Source organism: Coenobita brevimanus, chromosome 66, assembly GCF_032717465.1.
Source record: "Coenobita brevimanus isolate Jiangsu-jjx chromosome 66, ASM3271746v2, whole genome shotgun sequence".
NCBI lineage: Eukaryota > Metazoa > Arthropoda > Malacostraca > Decapoda > Coenobitidae > Coenobita > Coenobita brevimanus.
In genome coordinates, this window is record NC_137019.1 from 35,537,228 (window position 1) to 35,559,727 (window position 22,500).

The 22,500-nt window shown below is 41.5% G+C and overlaps 1 protein-coding gene across 1 annotated transcript in view; it reads right to left on the reverse strand.

The window, feature by feature from the left end:
• LOC145405252 (uncharacterized) overlaps positions 1-22,500 on the reverse strand; it is a 72,269-nt gene that overhangs the window by 14,423 nt on the left and 35,346 nt on the right. Inside the window, exons 12-15 of the mRNA XM_080276670.1 lie at positions 20,179-20,339; positions 19,680-19,818; positions 18,870-19,259; positions 18,282-18,343 (exon numbers count right to left, since the gene is read on the reverse strand). Of these exons, the coding sequence (XP_080132796.1) occupies positions 18,282-18,343; positions 18,870-19,259; positions 19,680-19,818; positions 20,179-20,339 (752 nt within the window). The remainder of the gene's footprint in view (positions 1-18,281; positions 18,344-18,869; positions 19,260-19,679; positions 19,819-20,178; positions 20,340-22,500) is intronic.

Genomic DNA, 22,500 nt, shown 5'->3' on the forward strand with positions numbered 1-22,500 from the left:
GGAGCCAGGTGAGTTAATTGAAAGTGTCAGGTGTGAAACAGGGTAGACGGGCAGGAGGGAAAGGAGGGAAGGTAAGGTGATGAGGAGAGAGGGGAAGGGAGGGAAGGTGATGAGGAGGGAAAGGGAGGGAATAAAAGGTGATGAGGAGGGAATGGGAGCGAGGAAAGGTGATGAGATGGGAAAGGGAGGGAGGAAAGGTGATGAGGAGGGGAATGAAGAGAAGGGAGGGATGGGAAGGTGATGAGGAGAGAAAGGAAGGAATGAAAGGCGATAAGGAGGGCAAATTCAAGTGCGAAATAAGGGGCTTTGAAAAGGGAGCCCAAACCTATTTATTAACCCATTAATGACAGTGAAGTAGAATAATGTAGCATTTATATATATACATATGCATAATCATTTTTTAGTCATAGAATACTTTTCTTCTGGTGTTGGGGTGAAAAAATCGGTAAAGATGGGAAAACAGAAGAACAAGTGGGGCCAGAATTTCCTGCCACCCTCCCTCCCTCCTCTAGATTGCTTCTGAGTTACACAGGCAGCCATGAAAAGGGAAAAAGGGAAGAAGCATGGAATGGTTGGGAAATAAAAGAACGTCGAGCAGAAATTCTAATGGGAGGCAGCAACCAGGGCGACGAGTGAAATCTGGGTAGAAATTGAAAAAAAAATACTCAACAGCCTAAAGAGGACGATATTCAACGTAAAAAAAGTAGATAGACAGATAGATAGACAGATAGATATCTGCCAGATGAATAAGAGCGTAGTTCATACCTTGCTAATCAGATGTTAGGAAGCTTCCTTAACAGACAAGAATACAGGCCTAGGTGTGGTTTGATATTGTGTGGCGTGGCGTGGCTTCGCTAATATCACTTAAGTGTACGGGAGTAAGGCATCTCGCGTCCGAAAATCATTAATGAGTTACACTCTGACACAGCTGCCCCTAGAAGTACTCCCACACCTTAAATTGTTTTTTGGAGGTATAGAAATTTCCATTTGGCCAATATGACTCCCTGAAACTGTTGACGCATTTTCTAGAGACTTCCTGCTGCTTCCAGATGATTTTAATGAACTCGGGTGAGGTCCCTAGAGTCCTTTAACTTGGCTCAAATTTTCGTCTTCTCTCAGCTTATTTCACACAGCCCAGTGGCAGACGTAGACAGAAACTAGGTTGCACGTCCCTTGCACTTAACTACATCGTGACTTGCACTATAGTCAAGTGTTACGCTATTACAGTTCGTGATTCAAAATGGATAGATGATTTTTTAGGCTAAGTTTGTATTAAAAGGGTATAGTAGTGCTAGCTGAACTAAGGCAAGTTTATAATCCCACCAATTAATCAGGTTACTCCAAGTTGAAAACAATCGTCTGGCGGGTACAATACGTATATACAGAAAATTAATAAGCGATGGGATCAAAGGGTTAATGTCCTTGTGCGTGCCTGCCAAGTGGGTCTCCGTCTGTGCGTGTGTGCCTAACCAGATGAAAATCAGTCTACTATACTCCTTTTGACTCTAACTTGGCCTAAAACTTCCTTCTCTCCATCTTGAACGTTGAGTTGTATACTAGGTTGACACTAGATTATGATGCTAGTCACGAAGATGTGCTGTGGAAAGTACAGAGAACCGTAACATTGTTTTTGTTTACCATTAAGTTAGGTGAAATATGCTGAAAGAGGGCAAAATTCTGGGCCAAGTTAAGCAAGAACAGTATAATACTCCTACAAAATTTAAAGTTCTTTCACTTTAACTTGGCCCAGATTTTTCCTTTTGCAGCTTATCCCATGTAGTTGTAAAGTAAGAGTGCTACGGCTCTGTATCCTTTCCATAGCACTGCTTTGTCATAAGCACCATATTTCCTCTTTAATCTACAGAAACAAGTCAGTATTCAAGGTGGTGAAACGGTAACTTTAGGGCAAGTCAGAGTATAAAGACTAGTGTGAACAAATGTGCTGAAAGTTAGGTATAATAGACAATTTTGTGATGCATTTGTAAAATTTTGACGCGTTTGCACAAAAAAAATTTAACTGAATGCTTTTAGAGTACTAGTAACCTATGTTATACACTTACTTTCAGCTTTATCTGGTCGGTACAACTCTAGTACTCTTTTCCTGCTAATGGCAGATATTTTATTTAGCTAAGATCGATTCGTTTGAGCCTATGTATTGATACTCTCAGCATTACCCTACACCTGGTTGTATAACTTTCGTATTCAAGTCGTCCCTACGCCCTATGATTTTATTCAGTTGATCTTACAGCCATGAAATGCCAGGAATGTTGATACTGCAATCAAATATAAAGAAGACGACAAGACAGGGGATCATTATGCAATGCGTTTAAACTCATGACAACGACGATTAAACCTTATCTGAATAAAACTTTTTTTTTTTTTTTTTTTTTTTTTAATGCGAGGAAGAAGGAACCAAAGGCCATGAGCCCACAGTAACAGTTCCCTCCAAGAGAAAAACAAAATACAATATAGAGCCAAACTCAAGATCCGATCATTTTGAGATGCCTGGACACACTGCGTTTGAAAGACTGGAGATCATAGGCAGCAGGAAATACAGACATAGGGAGACAGTTCGAGAGCTGACCTGTTGAATAAATGAAAGACTGGGAGTAACGGTTAACTCTTGCATTAGAGAGTTGGACAGAAAAAGGATGAGAGTTTGCTGCCAGACGGGTGCTACGCGCCCGACGTAGAGATGGAGGAATGCAAGCAGACAGTTCAGAGGAGCAGTGACCATTAAAGTAGCGATAGAAAAGAGATAAAGATGCAACAGTGCGGCGAAGAGACAGAGGTTGAAGGGAGTCAGTAAGAGTAGGAGAGTTAATGAGACGAAAAGCCTTTGACTCCACCCTATTGAGAAGAGCTGTATGTGGGGAGCCTCCCCACACATGAGAGTTGTACTCCACACAGGGGCGGATAAAACCCCTGTATAGAGTCAACAATTGTGCTGGGGTAAAGAAAGAGCGGAGTCGGCTTAGCACACCCAATCTCTCCCATTACCCAATAAAGTGTCTCGATGCATCAACAGCAGAGAGAGAGTCTATAAAGACAGTTTTTCGACGCTTGTCTCACACTCTACGGATTCTCATGTACAAAGTGATTCACCCAAACGAGCTCCATCTTGTGCTTCAGTCGCTCCCCAAGGACTTTCATACGCAAGATTCACTCGAAGCAAAACATGGATCTTCACTGTAGCTTCCATAGGAGTTTCACAAGAAACTGGTTCACTCTACTGAAGCCCCATATGATGTTTCGGGCATCTATCGGGTACGTAGCTCTGTGACTGCTAGGACTTTTCTTAAATGAATAAAACTGCCAGTATTAGCTTCAATAAAATACCCAAATAATTCGAACCAAATGTAGTTAAAAGGATAAAACCAAATAGGAAATACTTCTGGTATCAAAGCACTGAATAAATACTGTTAACTTTTACTAAAAGAAAAACAAAAAAAAACGTAGAATTGCCACTCAAGTCAATGCAACAACCCAACATCCTACAGTAATAAAGAAAAATAATATATAATACTACTGTAACATACCATTAGTCACTTGAGACAGTAGCACAGTAACGATGGCTAAAATGAACCTCACCTTTGCTTCTGCAGGAAATAAGATAGTGATGAGGAGGTGGACGGCTGTATTAGAAGAATGTATTAGAACGATGTACTGAGACTCATCTAAGGCGTGAGTCTGCCAGTGTCTCAGAGATGGAAGGCGTGGCGTGGGACGTAATGTTTACCTCAGGAAAGTTCCGCGTAATACAAGTAAAATCGGCCACCACTTTGAATCACAGAATATGGAAACAAGGTGCTAACTAAGCGGTCACTGAACACCTATTTGGTAACTGTGTATAGAGGTGGGGACGAGAGGAGGAGGGTTAGGAGGCGTCAGCACCCCTTACCCACCTCCTATAACTCCCTCTCTCTCTCTCTCTCACACAGTTACGAGATAAACGAGCACCTGGCTACTGCTTCGCCACCGCTTGTCTCACATTCAGAGGTTCGAACTGATAGGTGAGTGTACAGTACGGAACTTTCTCGAGTGTACCGTAGACAGCAGGCGAAGTAGCAGCAAGTGAGGCGAAGCACCAAGAGAAAACCAGACCTTGAATAATGTTTTACGTCTACCTAGCTTGCATAATTTGATGGAGGCAGCTCTTGGTTACTGCTACTGTTATTATAGTTATAATTATTATTATTATTATTATTATTATTATTGCTGCTGGGACCGAAAAGAACGTAATCATTTGTTTAAGTAATCATGTAACAATGACTCTTATAAGATCCATGAGGTGGCATACAAGACATCGACACATTTTATTTTTTGGCTAATTATATTACACCTAAATCTTAACTCTTTGGTATTAGCAAACGTACAGGAGGATAAAAAAAAAATGTAATAGGCAAAATATGTCACTGAGGAAAAGGCATTGCTAAATTTCAGGAACAACTAGAAATAAAGCCCTTAATTGGAAAGCGCCATACCCGCAGCCGCCTGGCCTCTAAATTTAAATAAGCATCAAAATCTCTTCCCCTAAACAGTTTGTAATTCACATTCAGTTTTCTCCGACAATGGCCAGGTGTGCATGATGACAGGTGGATCATAGACGTCGAGCTCTGGTGAGGGGAAGGGGGGGAGGGGGAAGGAGTGAAGCCCTTCCTGTTAGGATTCCGCCTTACACCTCCCCCCTCACCCCTGTAAAGCCTCCGAGGATGCGTAGTGTCTTGGCGAGAGGCTTCATTAACCCCTTCGACCCAATGACGGAATTTTAGTTGTAATTTGCCCATCACTAGACCATTTTATTCAACAGAGGAAGGTGTTGGATAATGTAGGTTCAGTGAAGGCAACAGAAAACCGCTTAAGCCAAAAGAAACAAAGGAAAAAGAAAAGAAGAGAAAAGATGTCCGAACCTGAATGAAATCGTGAGAAAAAAGCCACACCAATATACAACCCACGTAATCCACTGAACAGGGTTAATTATTGGCTTTCTTCTCTAAACATTTCTCAGTCATAGTTATAGCTCAGGTAGTGTTTATTTATTTATTTATTTATTTACTTATTTTCAGAATCCTATATTTTTTAAGATAAGTAATCGGTAAAAACAATGCCAGTTGCTATAAACACAGAGCCACAGACCTTAAGCTTTAACCAAAGTACCTATAAGAAAAATACCTTTGAAACCGAGCCTGAGAGAGAGAGAGAGAGAGAGAGAGAGAGAGAGAGAGAGAGAGAGAGAGAGAGAGAGAGAGAGAGAGAGCCCTGTGATTTCTACCAGCTGTAAATAGCCAGTGAGCACAGGAGGTTTAATTGCGCCACGCTCTGAAAATTAGTGTTCTGGTACAGGTTTCGTAGTGAGTGTTCTGGGGTGGTGCTGTTTGGAGTGTCAAGGCGTGTTCTGCTGACTCTCTTTCTCTCTCCCTCTCTCTCTCTCTCTCTCTCTCTCTCTCTCTCTCTCATTCTGCGTGTGTGTGTGTGTGTGTGTGTGTGAAATTATGAGCATTAGACTTAACAAATCGTTCCTGGAGGCCGAACAGTCCTACGTGCTACACACTTTCACATGTCGCCTCTTGGGCCGTCTCATTCAGGCGTGGTGTGATGGGGGGGGGGGAGGGGAGGCTTTTGTGACATGTCGGTGAGTCTTGCGGGGAATCAGTAAAATATGCTATAACGAAATTCCTATGTCCAAACTGATCTCTTTCCTAGACTGGGATCGAAGCCACATCCTCTCGCACAGCAGACCACTTCGCTAACCACTTGAACACCACCTCCATGACTCACCGATATTCTTCTGTTCATTTATGTTCGTGTGTGAGAAAGATTTGAAAATATCTGTGAGAAATATCAAGGGGGTGAGATGCATTACAGAGAGACCCACAGAGATATAGTTCTAAATGGGAAAGACTGGGGAGAGGTGATGTGCGTTAGGTATGTGAAGATAAACACTGCAGCAGATGACTATCTACGGATCAGCTATAACCAGAAACCCACTTCATATAGAAACTTCATTTTTTTTTTTTTTACCGCAAGGAAGAAGAAACTATGGCCTTGAAAATTAAAAATTGCTCCCTCCAAAAACCAAAAGCAAAAACAAAATAACAGAGAGCCAAATTAAAGATCCATTTATTTCAAGGTCCCCTGACACATTGCGTTTAAAAGACATGAGGTCATAAGCAGTAAGGTCTGTAGTTCCAGAGTTGACCTGTTGCATACATGAAGGACTGGGAGTGTCGGTTAACTCTTGCATTAAAAAGTTGGACAGAAAAGAGATGAAAGTTGGCTGGCAGACGTGTGCTGCGTGCTCAGCGTAGTGGTGGAGGGATGCAGACAGACAGTTCAGAGGAGCAGTGACCAGTGCAGTAGCGATAGAAGAGAGACAGGTGTTTTCGCCCGATGGAACTGAGTCAATCCCAGGACTTGAATAATAAGTCGTGGTTACATAAAATTCGATGATCCTTAGGTACTTGATACGATTGGTTCTTACTGAGTTGTTGTAAAATCGACCATTCAGTCTTATATCTGACCATCAACTGAGCTGAAAGAGGTTAGGGATCTCTGAGGTTAGAAAATATATGCCATAATGTCTAATCTTTGCATCAGATTAGTGTAGACCTATCTTATTAATGTAGGAAGATATTAACGGTGATAATCCAGCGCTAAGGTCATTACAAAGCTGAAATCGCCCTGCAGTAGCAAGGTTTACCCCCCCCCAAAAAAAAAAAATAAAAGTGTAATTTTCCTGTAAAAGGTTAACTAGCTTTGTGACTGTGTGACTGTGACGTTCTTTTGCATTTTTTTTTTTTACGCATTGTTAGATGGTGGTGACAGTCATCCACACGCTTGATGTAGTGCCGCCTACTTCACTTTCATCGCTCTTTTTCTGTTTGCCCTCTCACTTCCTATTTCGCCCAACTTTCCTGTCACTTATTATTACTCTTCTTTCCTAATCAGGTAGTTTTACATCGAGTAACATGCAAGATGGTTTCCTGTAAGCCAGGAAACCATTTACAACCCTGAGTGGTAACCATTATAATCAACCCATACGTGTTCCCTATGTGTCAGCAAGTGGGTTGGCGGAGGGTTAGTGCTCCTCCCCGTAAAATAGCTAACTCGAAGGCAAATGACCAGCCCTTAGGGGATTATGGCATCTGACAATAGACAGATAGACAGATAGTCATTAACGTTAGGAATTAACGTGCTAATGTAATATTATGCAACAAAATATGAGTTTAAGCCTCCATTCAACGCCTCTACTTTACAAAGATTTTTTTCAAAAATTCCTTTGAAAAAAAATTAATTCGAATTATACAGTCATGTAGAGGCAACTCCTAAATTAAAAATAATCGTAAGACTGTACTAGACTAAAAATACCTGTGGTGCAAGCGTTGGTGAAAGATTATATAATTATTCAGCTGAGGAAATTTAGACACAAATGGTTACAAGAGCTGCATTTATTGGTAATATCACACAGTGTCTTCATGAAATGTATACAACACAAACACTCCGAACTGCAAAACACCCGTACAACACAAAGAACATAAAGAACTCTCTCCCTCTGCCCCCACAAAAAAGTAAACAAGATACTGTAATCACCTATCAATCTCACCTTCATAAACGTCTAATAACTACTATTTACGGCTGCATTAAACCACAAATAATGCAATATCAAGGCACTGTTCAAGGCCACAATCAATAGTCATTATTTCCTTGCACTGTGCTGGGAGCTACAGTACACCTAGACGGCCTTAGATATTTTCTCTGATATATAATTTTCAGTAATGTAATTTTTCTGAATTTTCTAACTACATATACCATAATCCCACTTACAACCACAATGTCATCGCCTAAACTCTGCTGTATAGGCGGCAGGAATCTTACATATCAACAGAGACAGCGAAATTTCACATCAGGTGGTACCACCTCAGTGTTCTGGGACTATTTGTAACTCAGCCTATAATAAAATAATCAGTAAGAAGCAAAGTTCGTGGCACCTTAAGCTGCGACGTTACACTCTGTTGGACGAGCAAAATGTAAAATCTTAACTGTACTTTACTGGTCAATTGCCAGTAAAAGTCCACACAGGTCAATTTGCCTGAATGCAAAATTTACAGGATGTTTCATTCCGGGCCTTTTTTCTTTTCCCTGGTTATCAAAATTCATAAAAATTTATCGGTAAATGTCAACACAGCATCTCTCCTCTGTTCTCTAATTTTGGGTAAATATTCTACTTTAACTTGGCCCAGATTTTTGTCCTTTCATAGTTTGTTTCACGTAGCTCAGTGGCAGAAAATGACAATACCCGCCTCTGCATTGTTTCCATAGCACTCCTTTGTAACTAGCATCAGATTCTGTTAACGTTTAGTAGTAAGTCAGCGCTCAAGATGAAGAGATGTCAATTTTAGGCCAAGTTAGAGTAAAACAAGTATAGTGTCTCCTAAATCCATTCACGAAAATAAACGCTACCTTCCGTTTACTCCACTTCTTCAGTCTATCATAGAACCTTCCTGTCACTGTTACCTTGTTATTGTTATCTCTTAAATATATGCACCTTTTTTTTCACGCTGATAGCATATTGTGTTTGGGAGATTCACTGGGGACATGAATGCACAAATTTCCATGGGTGATCTGAATGATGGCAGACCAGGTAATGTAGAAATGTTTGTGTTTAGATGTTTAGATGGGGTTTCTTCGCTTTCATGTAATCCATCACTCCTTTGTATATACTGAGACCGGAGACCATTTTCAATTTTCGATGCTTCAGTGTACACCGTATTGATGAAGTTCCTTGTCATTTGCCACTCAGGTTGAAATGTGCTGTTGTAATATCAGATACCTTGCATGATAAGCTCAACCGCTGGTGCTCCCCTGATGGTTTGTCTAAGAAATAAGTACATAAAAATTAATTTGGAACAGCAGATTTCTTTCCATAAAGCCCTTTTCTTTGGTTTCCTTCATGTTGTCCCTGATCCGTGCTAACCGATTTTCTCAGCTATGTCACCTATATTTGGTTTTATTTATTTATGTATTTATTTATGCATTTGCGTAGTTTCAGCACTTGTACTTCCTCTACCATGCTTTCTTTGGCAATCTCATAAACTTCTAATAGCGACTTTCCTTCAATCTACGATGAAATAATCTCATCCTACTCAGTTGTCTAAATAACATATTTTTCAAACGATTTTAATCATTCATCCTGTGGTCACTGTTACACTGTCTTGGTATCCCTACTCTTTCATCAGTTGTCAGGCCTCAAGAGTACCGACACAGAAATGTAAAAAAGTATGTGAGTATACATTATGTTTCCGAAATCAATATGTAAAAACAGGACAAAGTTATATTCACTGTTTAAGTTTGTATTCCGACTATTTTTTTATCACTTCTTTCAGTTTCCTGTGGACGAGCATCACCTCCTACGTCCTGAACAATTATAGTAACACTATAGTCAATTTACTTTAACTTTGCCCATATTTTGTCCTTTTGCAGCGTATTTCAAATTGTTCAGTTACAAAGTAGGACAAAACTGCGGCTCTACCATCTTTGCAAAGCACTTTTTCGCGACTAGCACCATTTTTGTGTTATTCTCTTGTTTCCTTTTCTCCCACACAAAGATAATATGTATCATCTTTGGCTGACATGTTTTTTAGTTGGCTGGAGGAAAGGGGATGCCAAACCATTACTTTAGAAAGTAATATGGGCTACATCTCAGATAAAACTGTGGATCCCATCATGTATGACGGTGAAACAATCTTGGGGTAAAACTTGTGATGGAGCTGCGGTGTTACAACAGGATCCGCTTGATGACCCTGTGGCTGGAGATAGTTCATTTGCTTGCACTGATTACTCTACAACTGAGACTTTTTGCCGAGGTTTTCTGAGATAACTGTCACTGCGGGACAATGAAGAATGGTAATAAACTGAGGCCCGAGACTGCATTGTGCCAAGGACCCAGGAACAAAAGTCAGATACATGGACAGGAAAAGACGGTAACAAAGTTATACAGATCTTTGAGAAGACTACTAGAAGATGATCGGAGTCATCTGAGATGGGCGACAAAGGAATGATTCATAGAGCTTTGATCATACCGTGGATCCAGAGATGTGGGAACTCAGAACGATGAGTTGAAGGGGAAGAAAAATAGGGGTCCGCTGAAGGGTCAGTGGCAAGGACATCTGCAGTCCTCCCCGCAGTGCTAACATGTAGTTTATGTCTGACGTGGATCGTGGTTTCAGTCACACTTGTCCCTGGAAGTAAGACAATACTGGCTTTTTTTATAATAATTATATACAAAAAAAATTACACGAGTGTATAAAATAGTAATTTCAAACATTCTTATTTTACTTGGTGGAAATTTGGAATATTGTATGGTGATTTTAGGAAAAATATGATGTTTAGAGCATTTGTACGGCATGTGTGACAGTGTACTACGGTACTAAAAATATATGGTAGAAATAATTAAACAATTTACTGTAGGCAAACCTTAAATGTGCAGGACATATGTATATAGCCTAACCCGAGGTGTACCCACACAAGCATCATAAAACTGTGCTAGGAATCCTTGTGTCTTGATACAAGGGCACTGAGTACATGCACACAAAATAGATGATCTGGCATGACTGGGGCATACATTAATTGATGGTTTGAATGAAACAATGGTAAATGCAAACCACACACACACACACAAGGTATTCTCACCTGAATCAGTCCCATCAGTGTCCTAATAAAATAAATGAGTTCTTGTTGACGTCTATTAATTACCCTCTTAGTACCGAGAGGAAACGTAATATGCATTATCAAGGGGTCGTTAGTAGGAACCTTAAATTCTGGACCTTTGAATTAGGCGACTGTGAGGTGGTTTGCAAAGGACTGTACATAAAACACCTTCCCCATAAAATTTCACGAGCAGCAGAGGTTAACTTCCTGATGGTGCAGCCGATCACACCGGGGCTGAGAGGTCACAGAACGGTTTGATTGTGTCTCGCACCATCATAATTATTCACCACCAATACGGTAATTTTCTTGTGGCCTTAGGTATGTTGACTGTCTGATCCCAGGAATGAGGCAGTGAAACTGATGTGCTTAAGATAAATTTAGAGGTTTATAAGATATCTCTCGGGGTATAAAAGTGTGTAATCGACGTTGGTCAATCGGATATGTATTTCAGTTTGCATACATCACTCTCTTAATGCTGCATTTACTTAACCTGCTGTTAAAAAGGAAGTGGAATCCTTTTTTTTTTTTTTATTGTAAATATATAGCAATTTCCATGCAAATAAATGAGAGGAGTAGCACCAGGAACAAGAAGAAGAGACAAAAAAAATACTATCATCACACTACATAATGCACAATAATTCAGACCATGCATTCTTCAACAAGTCAATAAGGAAGTCACATTTTCTTGTCCATTCTAAAGGTTTAATCATTTTATCGTGAATTTTCTCCTTCCCCATTTGCACTATTATGATCTGAAGAAAGTCCACCAATTCTAACTATCAGTGCAACAAAGCAGTTCAAGCCTTATCATATACATTTCTTATTGTTTACGTATATATATGGGCTATTCAGTACATTCAGTTCAATTAAACGTTTATTATTTTTATTCTTAAATACCCCTGTCACAGTAGGCTATCCCGCACGTCTGGTAAACTTATCAGTTTTCCATCGATCGATCCATCCAGCCATCTCTCTCTCTCTCTCTCTCTCTCTCTCTCTCTCTCTCTCTGTCACGGCATCTGATACCTGTGCTTATTATATCAGTATATTAGACCGAGGATGAGATGGAGGGATAGAGTGAGGGATGTGTGAGCTGCGGGAAGGGAAACAAATTGACAAGGGACAGGGCGACGTGGAGCCAATTTATTTGTGGCCATCCTTTACGGGATTGAGGCGTTAGGCTATAGACAGATAGACAAATAGAGCCATCCATCAGTCGATCCATCCAGCCATCTCTCTCTCTCTCTCTCTCTCTCTCTCTCTCTCTCTCTCTCTCTCGAGTTTACTCACCATCAAGTCTTCGAAGGAAAGGTTGAAGTTGTTAATATTCCCCCGCGTCACGAGAGGTTGGCTTGTCGTAGTGTGAAGGTGACCTCGTATGTCCAGTGTTGTTTAGGTCGCCATGATGAGCTTGATCCCCATGCCGAGCTTAGACCGCCATGATGAGCTTGATCGCCATGATGAGCTTATATGGCCATGATGAGCTTGATCGCCATGATGAGCTTATATGGCCATGATGAGCTTGATCACCATGATGAGCTTAGATCGCCATGATGAGCTTAGATCGCCATGATGAGCTTGATCCCAATGCCGAGCTTAGACCGCCATGATGAGCTTGATCGCCATGATGAGCTTAGATCGCCATGATGAGCTTAGATTGCCATGATGAGCTTAGATCGCCATGGTGATCCCGTACCTGTTTATGGCCGCCACACCTCAGCACGACCAAGATAACAAAAAAAGATATCAGTTGCACTATCTAAACCTAAGGGATGTCGTTTCAAGGCTTCTAGTTCAAGCATCCTGATCTCATACCACAACACGGGCAAAATAATGAAAAAAAAAAGTATCAGTTGCATTATCTAAACCTAGAACGTGCCATTTCTGTGCCTCTTTAAGCATCTTTTTCTAACACTTTCTCGTAGATCTTGTTCGCATCCATATCAACTTTATGCTTAAGATTAATTTGTTTTACGCCACTTGACCTCTTAAGTGGTCTGACCCCATGATTTCGGGCAACACGATACGGAATACTAGATTCTTGATACACTAACTTGTCCTATAATTGCTATTTCTTCATCTGGAATGCTGAGTTACACTGAAACAAAAGCATTCGATGGTAAATGTTAATCGCCCCCAAAACAGGTAGTTGGCTAAGGTACAAGCTACCTACAAACCAAATTTGAAGACGAGATATTTGGCAACAGATACTAACACACGCACTCAGACACACACCAGCAAAAACTACATCGCCTCCCCATGCTGAAAGCAGGCGATAAAAATTCGCAAAGTTCTACGGAATTCAGTCACCGCGATTCACAAAATGCCAATCCATATTAAAAAATCTATGGCGGCTGGCAGTCTGTTGCCTTTGATCAAATCCTCACCAAAAGTAATTGGCTTTTGCACATCCCCATAATTGCTATTTCCTGAAGGTCTGGTGAAAATTTCCTCCACAACATTTCGAGATAGATACAGATACACAGGCACACACTGACAAAAACTATATCGTTTCCCCCATGCAAAAGGCAGGCGATGGTATTACATTAACACTAAAATATATTGGTAGTCATGAGGAGGTGCTATGGAAAGGATGTAGAGTCGGAGTGTTTTCTTTCTCTCCCACTGAGCTATGTGAAATCAGCTGCAAAAAGACGAAACTCTGCGCCGTGAGGGTAAAATGGGCACAGTCTAATAATAGAGTTACCACAGGACATCTGTGTCACCTACTGAGGTATTGTTTGCAACGGCATTTCTTCTTAGTGTGTAGTCTCGTCGGGTAAGTAAGCTCCCTAACACCTCTTCCTAAACGATTTATTTTGCGTGCTACATCTTGCCGTCCTCCTCTGTATTGCTTGAATCATTTTAATATCTTCATGCCCTTCATAAGTAACGTACAACCGATATTACTTAGTCGTATCTAAAAATAAATCGGTAAAGAAAAGGTGTTAGAGAGCTTTCTTAACCCCTGAGAATACGAGCCCTTGAGATCTGGGAATCTCGTTAGTATGGCGCACGGGCAAGAGCAAGGGTGATTTAATGGCAGTATGATGAACGTTTGGAAACTATACTCTTTTTACTCTAACTTGGCTTAAAATTTTGTTCCCTCTGTCTTGAATGTCAGTTTACAACGACAGATTAATCCAAGAAAAAATAGCGCTAGTCACGGAGCAGTTCAGTGGCAAGGATGTGGAACTATAGTATTGTCTCTTTCTGCCGTTGAGAAACGTGGAATAAGTTGCAAAAGGAAAAAAATCTGGGCCAAGGTAAGGTAAAACGAGCATAGTTATAACAAAAACTTATTCACTAGTATTAATTTTTCACACCACGCACTCATGCTTTGTATCTCTTGTGCAGCTGCGATCAGTAGGCCTATTTATGGCTCCACTTTTAATATGAACAATTGTGAAACTCTTACACATTACCCTGAAAAAATTGTTGGAAACTGAAATGCGTCCCATTAGGTTCCAAAATTTACCGTTCACTCTCCCGTTATTATCGTAATGAAGTGGATCGATATTAGTGTCTGCAGTACTACGTCTCATGCACATCACACCATAAGCTTTTGTAAGAACGCCATACCAATGGATGGAACAATATAAGAGACCCTCATCACCACAGAGGGGATCAATCTTTCTATCTACATAAAAAGCCAGACTAAAACACTATGGCTCGTTTTCTCGTTGGTTAAGGAAGCTCCCTAACACCTTTTCCTATGCGATTTATTTTGCTTATTACACTTTGCCGTCCTCTTCTGTGTTACTTATATCATTCTGATATCACCCTACTCTGCCTAAATAACATACAAAGGATATTAACTAGCCATATCCAAAAAATAAAACGCTAAGGAAGAGGTGCTAGGAACATTCCATAAACGACAAGAATACCGGCCTATACATCAGTGAGGCTGGGGGGGGGGGAGGAAAAGGCACCATGATGGCGGAGGGCAGGGTGACATGGAGGAGATTTGTTTGTGGCCACTCCTAACGGGATATAAACTTTTGGCTATAGATAGGCAGACAGATGACAGAGAGACAGACAGATATATATGTCGATGGACAGACAATGAGAGAGATTGACTGACTGATTGATTGACAGGTGAATTAGAAGCTATTCTCTGTGCACATTGTCTCTTGAATCCTGGTGTCGGTCATTTTATCTAATTCTGCAACCAATCAACTTTTTTCCATTTACAGAAAACTTGTTATAGCAAAGGGGTTTAATATGACAGTATCTAAGCCGTCCAGTTCGCCAAATCTCTCTTAAGCTGAATAATACTGTCAGAAGATAGGAAGAAAAAATATATAAAAAAGTCTGTGTGCTGAATGAGATGGTTTATGAGTTCGATGAATGAGATAGGTCAGAGCTGCTCAACTGGCCCTAAAGCCGTGTTTGTTTGGCCGTGTGACCGACTCAGAAGAATGGGAGAAAATGGAGTTCCCCCGAGCTAAGCCCTGTATTGGACTATATAGCCCCGCTAGGGTTACAGGAGCGAGCTACCACTCCCGGCACGGCAGCCCGGGCGAGGCTCGAATTCGCAATCCCCCGTTTGCGAGTCCGGAGCGCTACCACTGTGCTACCGCGCCCCCCGACGACTCAGAAGAATGAAAATAAACAGACAAGCATAAAACAGAGATATCTGCGTGTTCCTTTTTATTTACGTATTCAGAGGAAAAAGTAAACGCAAATAGTATATGAATTTCTCGTTTCTTTTTGTGTATAAGTGCGTAGCTAGAGGGAAAAAACACGGGTAAAATAATGTATGGCCCTTTTGTTAATCTGAGTCTCATAACGCGGCCCTACTTCGAGAGTAATTGAACAGCCTTGAGCTAGATGAATAGGTTTGTAGTTGTAGTAGTAGTAGTATTAGTAGTAGTAGTAACAGTAGTAGTAGTAGTAGTAGTAGTAGTAGTAGTAGTAGTAATAGTAGGATTAGTAGCTGAAGTAGCAATAGTGGTGGAAGTAGTAGTAGTAGTAGTAGTGGTGGAAGTAGTAGTAGTAGTGGTGGAAGTAGTAGTAGTAGTGGTGGAAGTAGTAGTAGTAGTAGTAGAAGTAGTAGTAGTAGTAGTAGTAGCAGTAGTAGTAGCAGTAGGAGTAGTAGCAGTAGTAGTAGCAATAGCAGTAACCCCAGGATCATCTGAACGCTAACCCAGTAAACTGTAGGCTGAAGCTACCCCCTCTTGCAGACCACTATCCTCTTTTGGGAGAAATGGGATGGGGGAGGGGGAATTGAGGGGCGTGATGAATGAGTAAGGCATTATTACGATTGATTATGGTCTCTCCTCTTCCTACGTTTCCCAGAACCCCAGTAATTCATTTTTTCCGTGCCATATCGTTCAGTACCTTCATTTCACCTCGTGCACCGTCTAGTCCATGCTGGTTACTGCTCAGGGCGTGCTGAGAGGAGTGCAGTGGCTCAGTCCCGGAACAGAGATGGTACACTGATAATCGGCTCTGCATTTACCTCCTTCACATCAACCTGTAGGAACAAGACTTCTCCTTCATCACCTTCATCATCTCCAAGCCGTTTTATTCACATCAGGAGAGATTTTACCTGGTTAGATATAGGCTTCATTAATTCCAATAAAGGTGTTTCAGTAAAATTTGGCACTGCAGCCATGTCCATCACATCCATCTGTAGGGATAATGCATTAAAAAAAAACATTACAGAACTTCAGCAGCCTAAGCCATCACTGGGTTCCATTGGAGAGACTTTGGGAGGAGCATACGTGATTTTACGACACACACACACACACACACACACACACACACACACACACACACACACACACACACACACACACACACTCTCTCTCTCTCTCTCTCTCTCTCTCTCTCTCTCTCTCGCAATTCCACTCTGTCTTTAACTTTTCCCATTTCCTTTTTCCCCGAGTTAATTTAATCCACTTGTTAATTCCCTCACCACTCCGACTCCTGTGTTCCTGCCTGTTAACTACCTCGCTCCACCTGGCACGGGGTAGCACATACTGGGAAAATACACTGTTTTTAATACCAAGCCTGTTTTGCACGGGTATATACCAATTTATTTAAGTTACTGTGTGAGTTTTGCAGCTTGGAAAAGAGGCTGTGTTTTTCGTAGCATAGGACAGTTCGTGGCATCTCCTCTGTAGCGATTTATTTTGCCTGGTACATGATAAAGATTAATTTCTTCCGCTTTATTTAGATCGCTTTGATATTGGTTTGGTTTCCACTGTTAGTATACCTGGGGATATGATGATGTTATGATCAAAGTATATTGCTTAGGATGAAATGTTATGAAATCTCGAAAGCCAATTAAACTGTGTGTGTGTGTGTGTGTGTGTGTGTGTGTGTGTGTGTGTGTGTGTGTGTGTGTGTGTGTGTGTGTGTGTGTGTGTGTGTGTGTGTGTGTGTGTGTGTGTGTGTGTGTGTGTGTGTGTGTGTGTGTGTGTGTGTGTGTGTGTGTGTGTGTGTGTGTGTGTGTGTGTGTGTGTGTGTGTGTGTGTGTGTGTGTGTGTGTGTGTGTGTGTGTGTGTGTGTGTGTGTGTGTGTGTGTGTGTGTGTGTGTGTGTGTGTGTGTGTGTGTGTGTGTGTGTGTGTGTGTGTGTGTGTGTGTGTGTGTGTGTGTGTGTGTGTGTGTGTGTGTGTGTGTGTGTGTGTGTGTGTGTGTGTGTGTGTGTGTGTGTGTGTGTGTGTGTGTGTGTGTGTGTGTGTGTGTGTGTGTGTGTGTGTGTGTGTGTGTGTGTTTACAGTTCATCATTACACCAATCAAAGCACCCAGCTAAGATTTCCATTTGTAAACATGAGATAGGTAGAAACGTGAAGAGGAACATGGATAAGTACAGCATGACAGAAACCAAAGTAAGATTTAGCACCCCTTTTAACTGCTCCAATCAGCTTTAAATTTATACTCTCTTGCTGATGTTATTGCTGTTCTTGTTGCCTGTAACTCATCTGAACGTGAATCCTGTGGGCTGGAGACTGAAGTTGCCCTTTTCATGCAGTTCACCATTCTCTCTTCGGGGAATAAGGAGATGAGGGAGGCTTGTACAATGGCCAGCAGTACACAAGTGCCACCGTGTTAAGTGTCCCTCTTCAGCACACTTATCTTACTTTTGGCTCTCTGTACGGTCGCCTCCATTTCTAGGTAGTACAAGGGATGATGTGATTTGGATGTTATGTGGGCCCAGTGGATTTGTTTTAGTCTCGCGTCTACTGTGGTCTGATTACCATAAAATGTTTGTCCTAATGCAGTAAAGAGCCAAATATTAGAAAATTCGCTTATGTCACAATTGATATCAGACACGTTACCCCTGTACTACTTAGAAGTGGAGGCAGTTGCACAATTACTCTTAAAATCCATGACGCTAAGTCGTATTCTAACTACCACAAAAATATTCTTCGGATCTGTTCCTCAGCATTTTATTTAGCACATTCCATCTTAACATTCCCTAATATGCAACTTAACTCGTGTTGATATCAATATAATTCCCATAAATAACATGCAGGATGATACAGGTGTTTATGTGAAGAATAAGTCGCTAAGGAAGATGTTACGAAATCTGCCGTAACCACATAAAATATGGGCGTCTTACCTGTGTGGGCGGTAGGGTGTGGGGGCGGTGGGTGGGCAGGGCGGAGTGGGTGAGGGTCAGAGCTGAAGTATTGAGCGTAGTCACTGTATCCTCTTGCAGTGTCACTCCACCTTCTGAGAGAGAGAGAGAGAGAGAGAGAGAGAGAGAGAGAGAGAGAGAGAGAGAGAGAGAGAGAGAGAGAGTTAAAATTCATGCAACAATCGTTAAAATTCCTGTTACTTTCATTCCTCTCTCTCTCTCTCTCCAGTAACATTCCCTATATCATAACTACAGTATTTTAAATATGTTTTATCACTTATTCTTGCCAGCATTCCTTCCGTTTATTCTCTCTCTCTCTTTCTCTCTTTCTCTCTCTTGTATGGCAGTGAAAGCAATCCTCCTCCAACTAATAATGACTTTTTCTTGCATTCTTCTTAGTTTCTCCTAACTACCGGTACTTATATTCTCTGGTTAACGTGAAGTCCTGTAACTGAGAATAGAGCAGCATCCAGTTTAGGTTATCTACATTTCTTGCATTATTTCTTTCCATAGTCCTTCTATTATTTGATTCCTATATTCCTGTGTGTCTGTTTATCCCCCTTCACTCACCTGTCATTGATATAAGGTCTAGGTTTCCCTCGTCAGTGTCCCTGGATGTGGTTATCACGAGGGATGGAGGCTGTAATTCACTGATGCTGGTGGTTGTGGTGGCTGCGGTGGGGTGAAGATTCTGGTGATGGGGATGGAGAAGAAGGGTCGGTGCAGGGGGTGGTGGTACATCTACAAGGTCCTCCATCCCACCTAATCCACCTTCTCTACTCCCTACTTGAAGGTGTGGCGGCGACAGGTGCGTTCTTGAGCGTAATTTAACGGCGACGCAGAGAGCCGTCACCACCATCAGCATCCCTCCACCAGCCCCCAACACCACAGCCAAAATGGAAGTGGTGGAGAACGGTGAGGGCTTGGGCTGGCCGGGGGAGGGTGGGGGTTTGACGGCAGCTGACCAAGATAAAACACATTAATGCTTTAAATCTGGTGAGGTAGTTTATTCCTGCTATCTCCAAGCTATTGTATTCAGGTTAAGAGAGACATTTAGATTAGAGGGGTTAAGCCTATATTTCATTAACCCCTTCGCTACCAGGGGACTAACCCAAGTTGAGAAAGAAACCTATCCCGGAGCAAGAAGACTAAAAAGAACGGCATCCAATTTAGAGGGATTAAAGTTTGCATTTATCATATAGAACTGAGCCATTCCCTCAACATCATATTCTGGTATTAATCTCTTATAACAGATTAACAGAAGAAGATACTGTTACAACTGTACGCCCCTACAGCTGCGTATCCTGTGTTAAAATTGATATTCAAGAAGATGATGAGATTAGGAGAGGGTAAGGCTGACGGTATAAGAAGTGTGTGTACCTGTGCGTTTTTCAGCGAGGTCCTTGATAGTATAGATCTTAAGGGACACCATCTCCCCTCGACCCTTCTCATTGCTCGAGTACAACACCGCCATTAGGGACAGACCTGCCTCCAGCCCCTCCACTGTGAACCGTGGCACCTGCAGGGGAAGACAAGAGGGATGGAAGGCCTTTAATATTGCCTGGTGTCTTAGCTAATGGACTCTGGGCTTGGAAAACTCCCTTAACCCTCTTTACATTATAGTCTTGTATGGTATGTGCCTGTTAATCTTCCAAATGGACTACTATCATGGTATACTTTCTTCTAACGATAATTCATTTAATACTGTTATACTTTGGATAATAAACATACGTGAGAACATTTCATTTGCTTCTCTTTCTCTCTCTTCTCTTCGTGTCATTTACATTGGTGTATTGGTGTCATTCTCTCTCTCTCTCTCTCTCTTTCTCTCTCTCTCTCTCTCTCTCTCTCTCTCTCTCTCTCTCTCTCTCTCTCTCACCTGGCTGGTAACGTTGGCAAGGAGTGCATTGGTGAAGGGATGATACAGTTCCATAACGAAGGTCTGGCTCAGGCCCCCGTCGAAGCCAGCCACACAACGCACATTCACCACAGATTCTGACAGGTTGTACATGGAGCAGTTGTGTACAGGGTCTGGCCGTCCTGGGAGAAGAAAGGCAGGACTGTATTGTTCATCATCACCATCATCATCATCATCATCATCATCATCATCATCACTGGCTTAGAGGAGGAAGTCAAAGCGTTTAGTGGTCAAGGGTAACTCATTGTACAGTTCATCATCATCATCATCATCATCACCACATCATCACCCTTTTTCTCACCTGATGATGGAGTGAGGGCAATAATATTTTTAACCTCCTGGAAACTGTGTTTGGCCCGAGTACGATTTTCCTAAGTAGTAGTAGTAGTAGTAGTAGTGGTGGTAGTAGTAGTGACTCTACAATGAGTGACAGGAGTAATGGTTTCCTGTATGCCTGAAAAACATATACAGTGCTGCGTTGGGTGGTAATCATATAACCAAATGACAGCTGGTGGTTTAGTGGGCTAAGGCACTCCATGCAGGTGAATCCTGTATGGGTTGCATTTGAGGGGTAGTTGGGGTTTCTTGTTCACGTAATGCAGCTCAGGGAACATGAGGCTTGTCACCCTTGCCATAAATGTTGGGACTGAGTATCTTAGCCGCAGGCCCCTACGCTCCTGCTTATGTGGGACAAAATGGGACTGGATGATGATGATGATGATGATGATGATGATGATGATGATAAAAAAATAATAATAATTAGAGCAAAGTGACCCGAGGTCACAACACCCTGCCCGCGTCCCAAATTTGGGGCCCCCCACTCCCACCCTAACCCCTGATGGATTCCCACTCCCACCCTTACCCCTGGTGGATTCCCATTCCCACCCTTACCCCTGGTGGATTCCCATTCCCACCCTTACCCCTGGTGGATTCCCACTCCCACCCTTACCCCTGGTGGATTCCCACTCCCACCCTTACCCCTGGTGGATTCCCACTCCCACCCTTACCCCTGGTGGATTCCCACTCCCACCCTTACCCCTGGTGGACTCCCACTCCCACCCTTAAGCCTGGTGGACTCCCACTCCCACCCTTAAGCCTGGTGCATTTTCATTAAAATAGAAGCACTTCCTCGGTTCCGCATACCCAACACCTGTGCAAAGTTTGAAGATGATCCGTTCATTGTATTAGGAGTTAATCGATGCACAGATTTACAAATAAATAAACGCCGACGATCACATACAACGCTTCCGCAATGAATTGCAGAAGGGGTGAATAACAATAATAATAATAATCATCATCATCATCATCATAACAATAAAAACTAGAAGACCAACTGTTTGAGACAGTGATCATTTATGAGAATACTGCTGACCGCCACAAATTACGTTTTGTGTAATAACTCTTAAACCACAAGTCAAACTGTCACCAGAAAGTTTACAGATTTTGTCCAGGACCAGAAAAAATTTCTAGGGTCAAAAGTACCTTGCTTATGTTGTGGGTTTTCCTGTATGCAACAGCAATTAAAAAGTGGGGTGTCTAAAATATCGTAAAGTCAAGCATTAATGACTCAAATTTTTTCCCATACAAATGTTGGAAAATAATTTTATCACAGGAATTCCTTCCATGTTCATATATCTATAATGGTTCTGGAGTAACTTGAGGTTGAAAAATCATGATTTGTGGACATCTTTGGACCTGTGACCTTGAAAAATGTCAAGGTTACTGAAACTCGTCTTTTGGAGTACCGTAATTCCAAAACCATTAGTCAAACTGCCACCCAAAATGATACACACCTGGTCCAGGACCAGACAAAACTACCAGGGCCAAGAAGTGCCTCATTTATGTTTTGGTTTTCCCTTTGTGGAAGAGCAATTGAAAATAAAGGTGTCCAAAATTTCGTAATTTCAGTCAAAAATGACTTTCAATTTTTTCCATACAACTGTTTGGAAAATAATTTCATCGCGGAATTTTCTCCCATGTTCGTGTAATATAATAGTTTTGAAATAAACTCAGGTTGAAAATTCGTGATTTTAGACACTTGGATCAGTGACCTTGAAAATTAGGTCAGTTTCACTGAAACTGGGTCAGTGTAATAGTCATCGTTCTGTACATTCTTTAAAAATATGATGAAAGTCGGAGACGAAAAATGACGGAATAATAATAATAATAATAATAATAATAATAATAATAATAATAAGAGTAATAATAAGAGTAATAATAATAATAATAATATTAATAATAATAATAATAATAATAATATAATAATAATAATAATAATGAGTA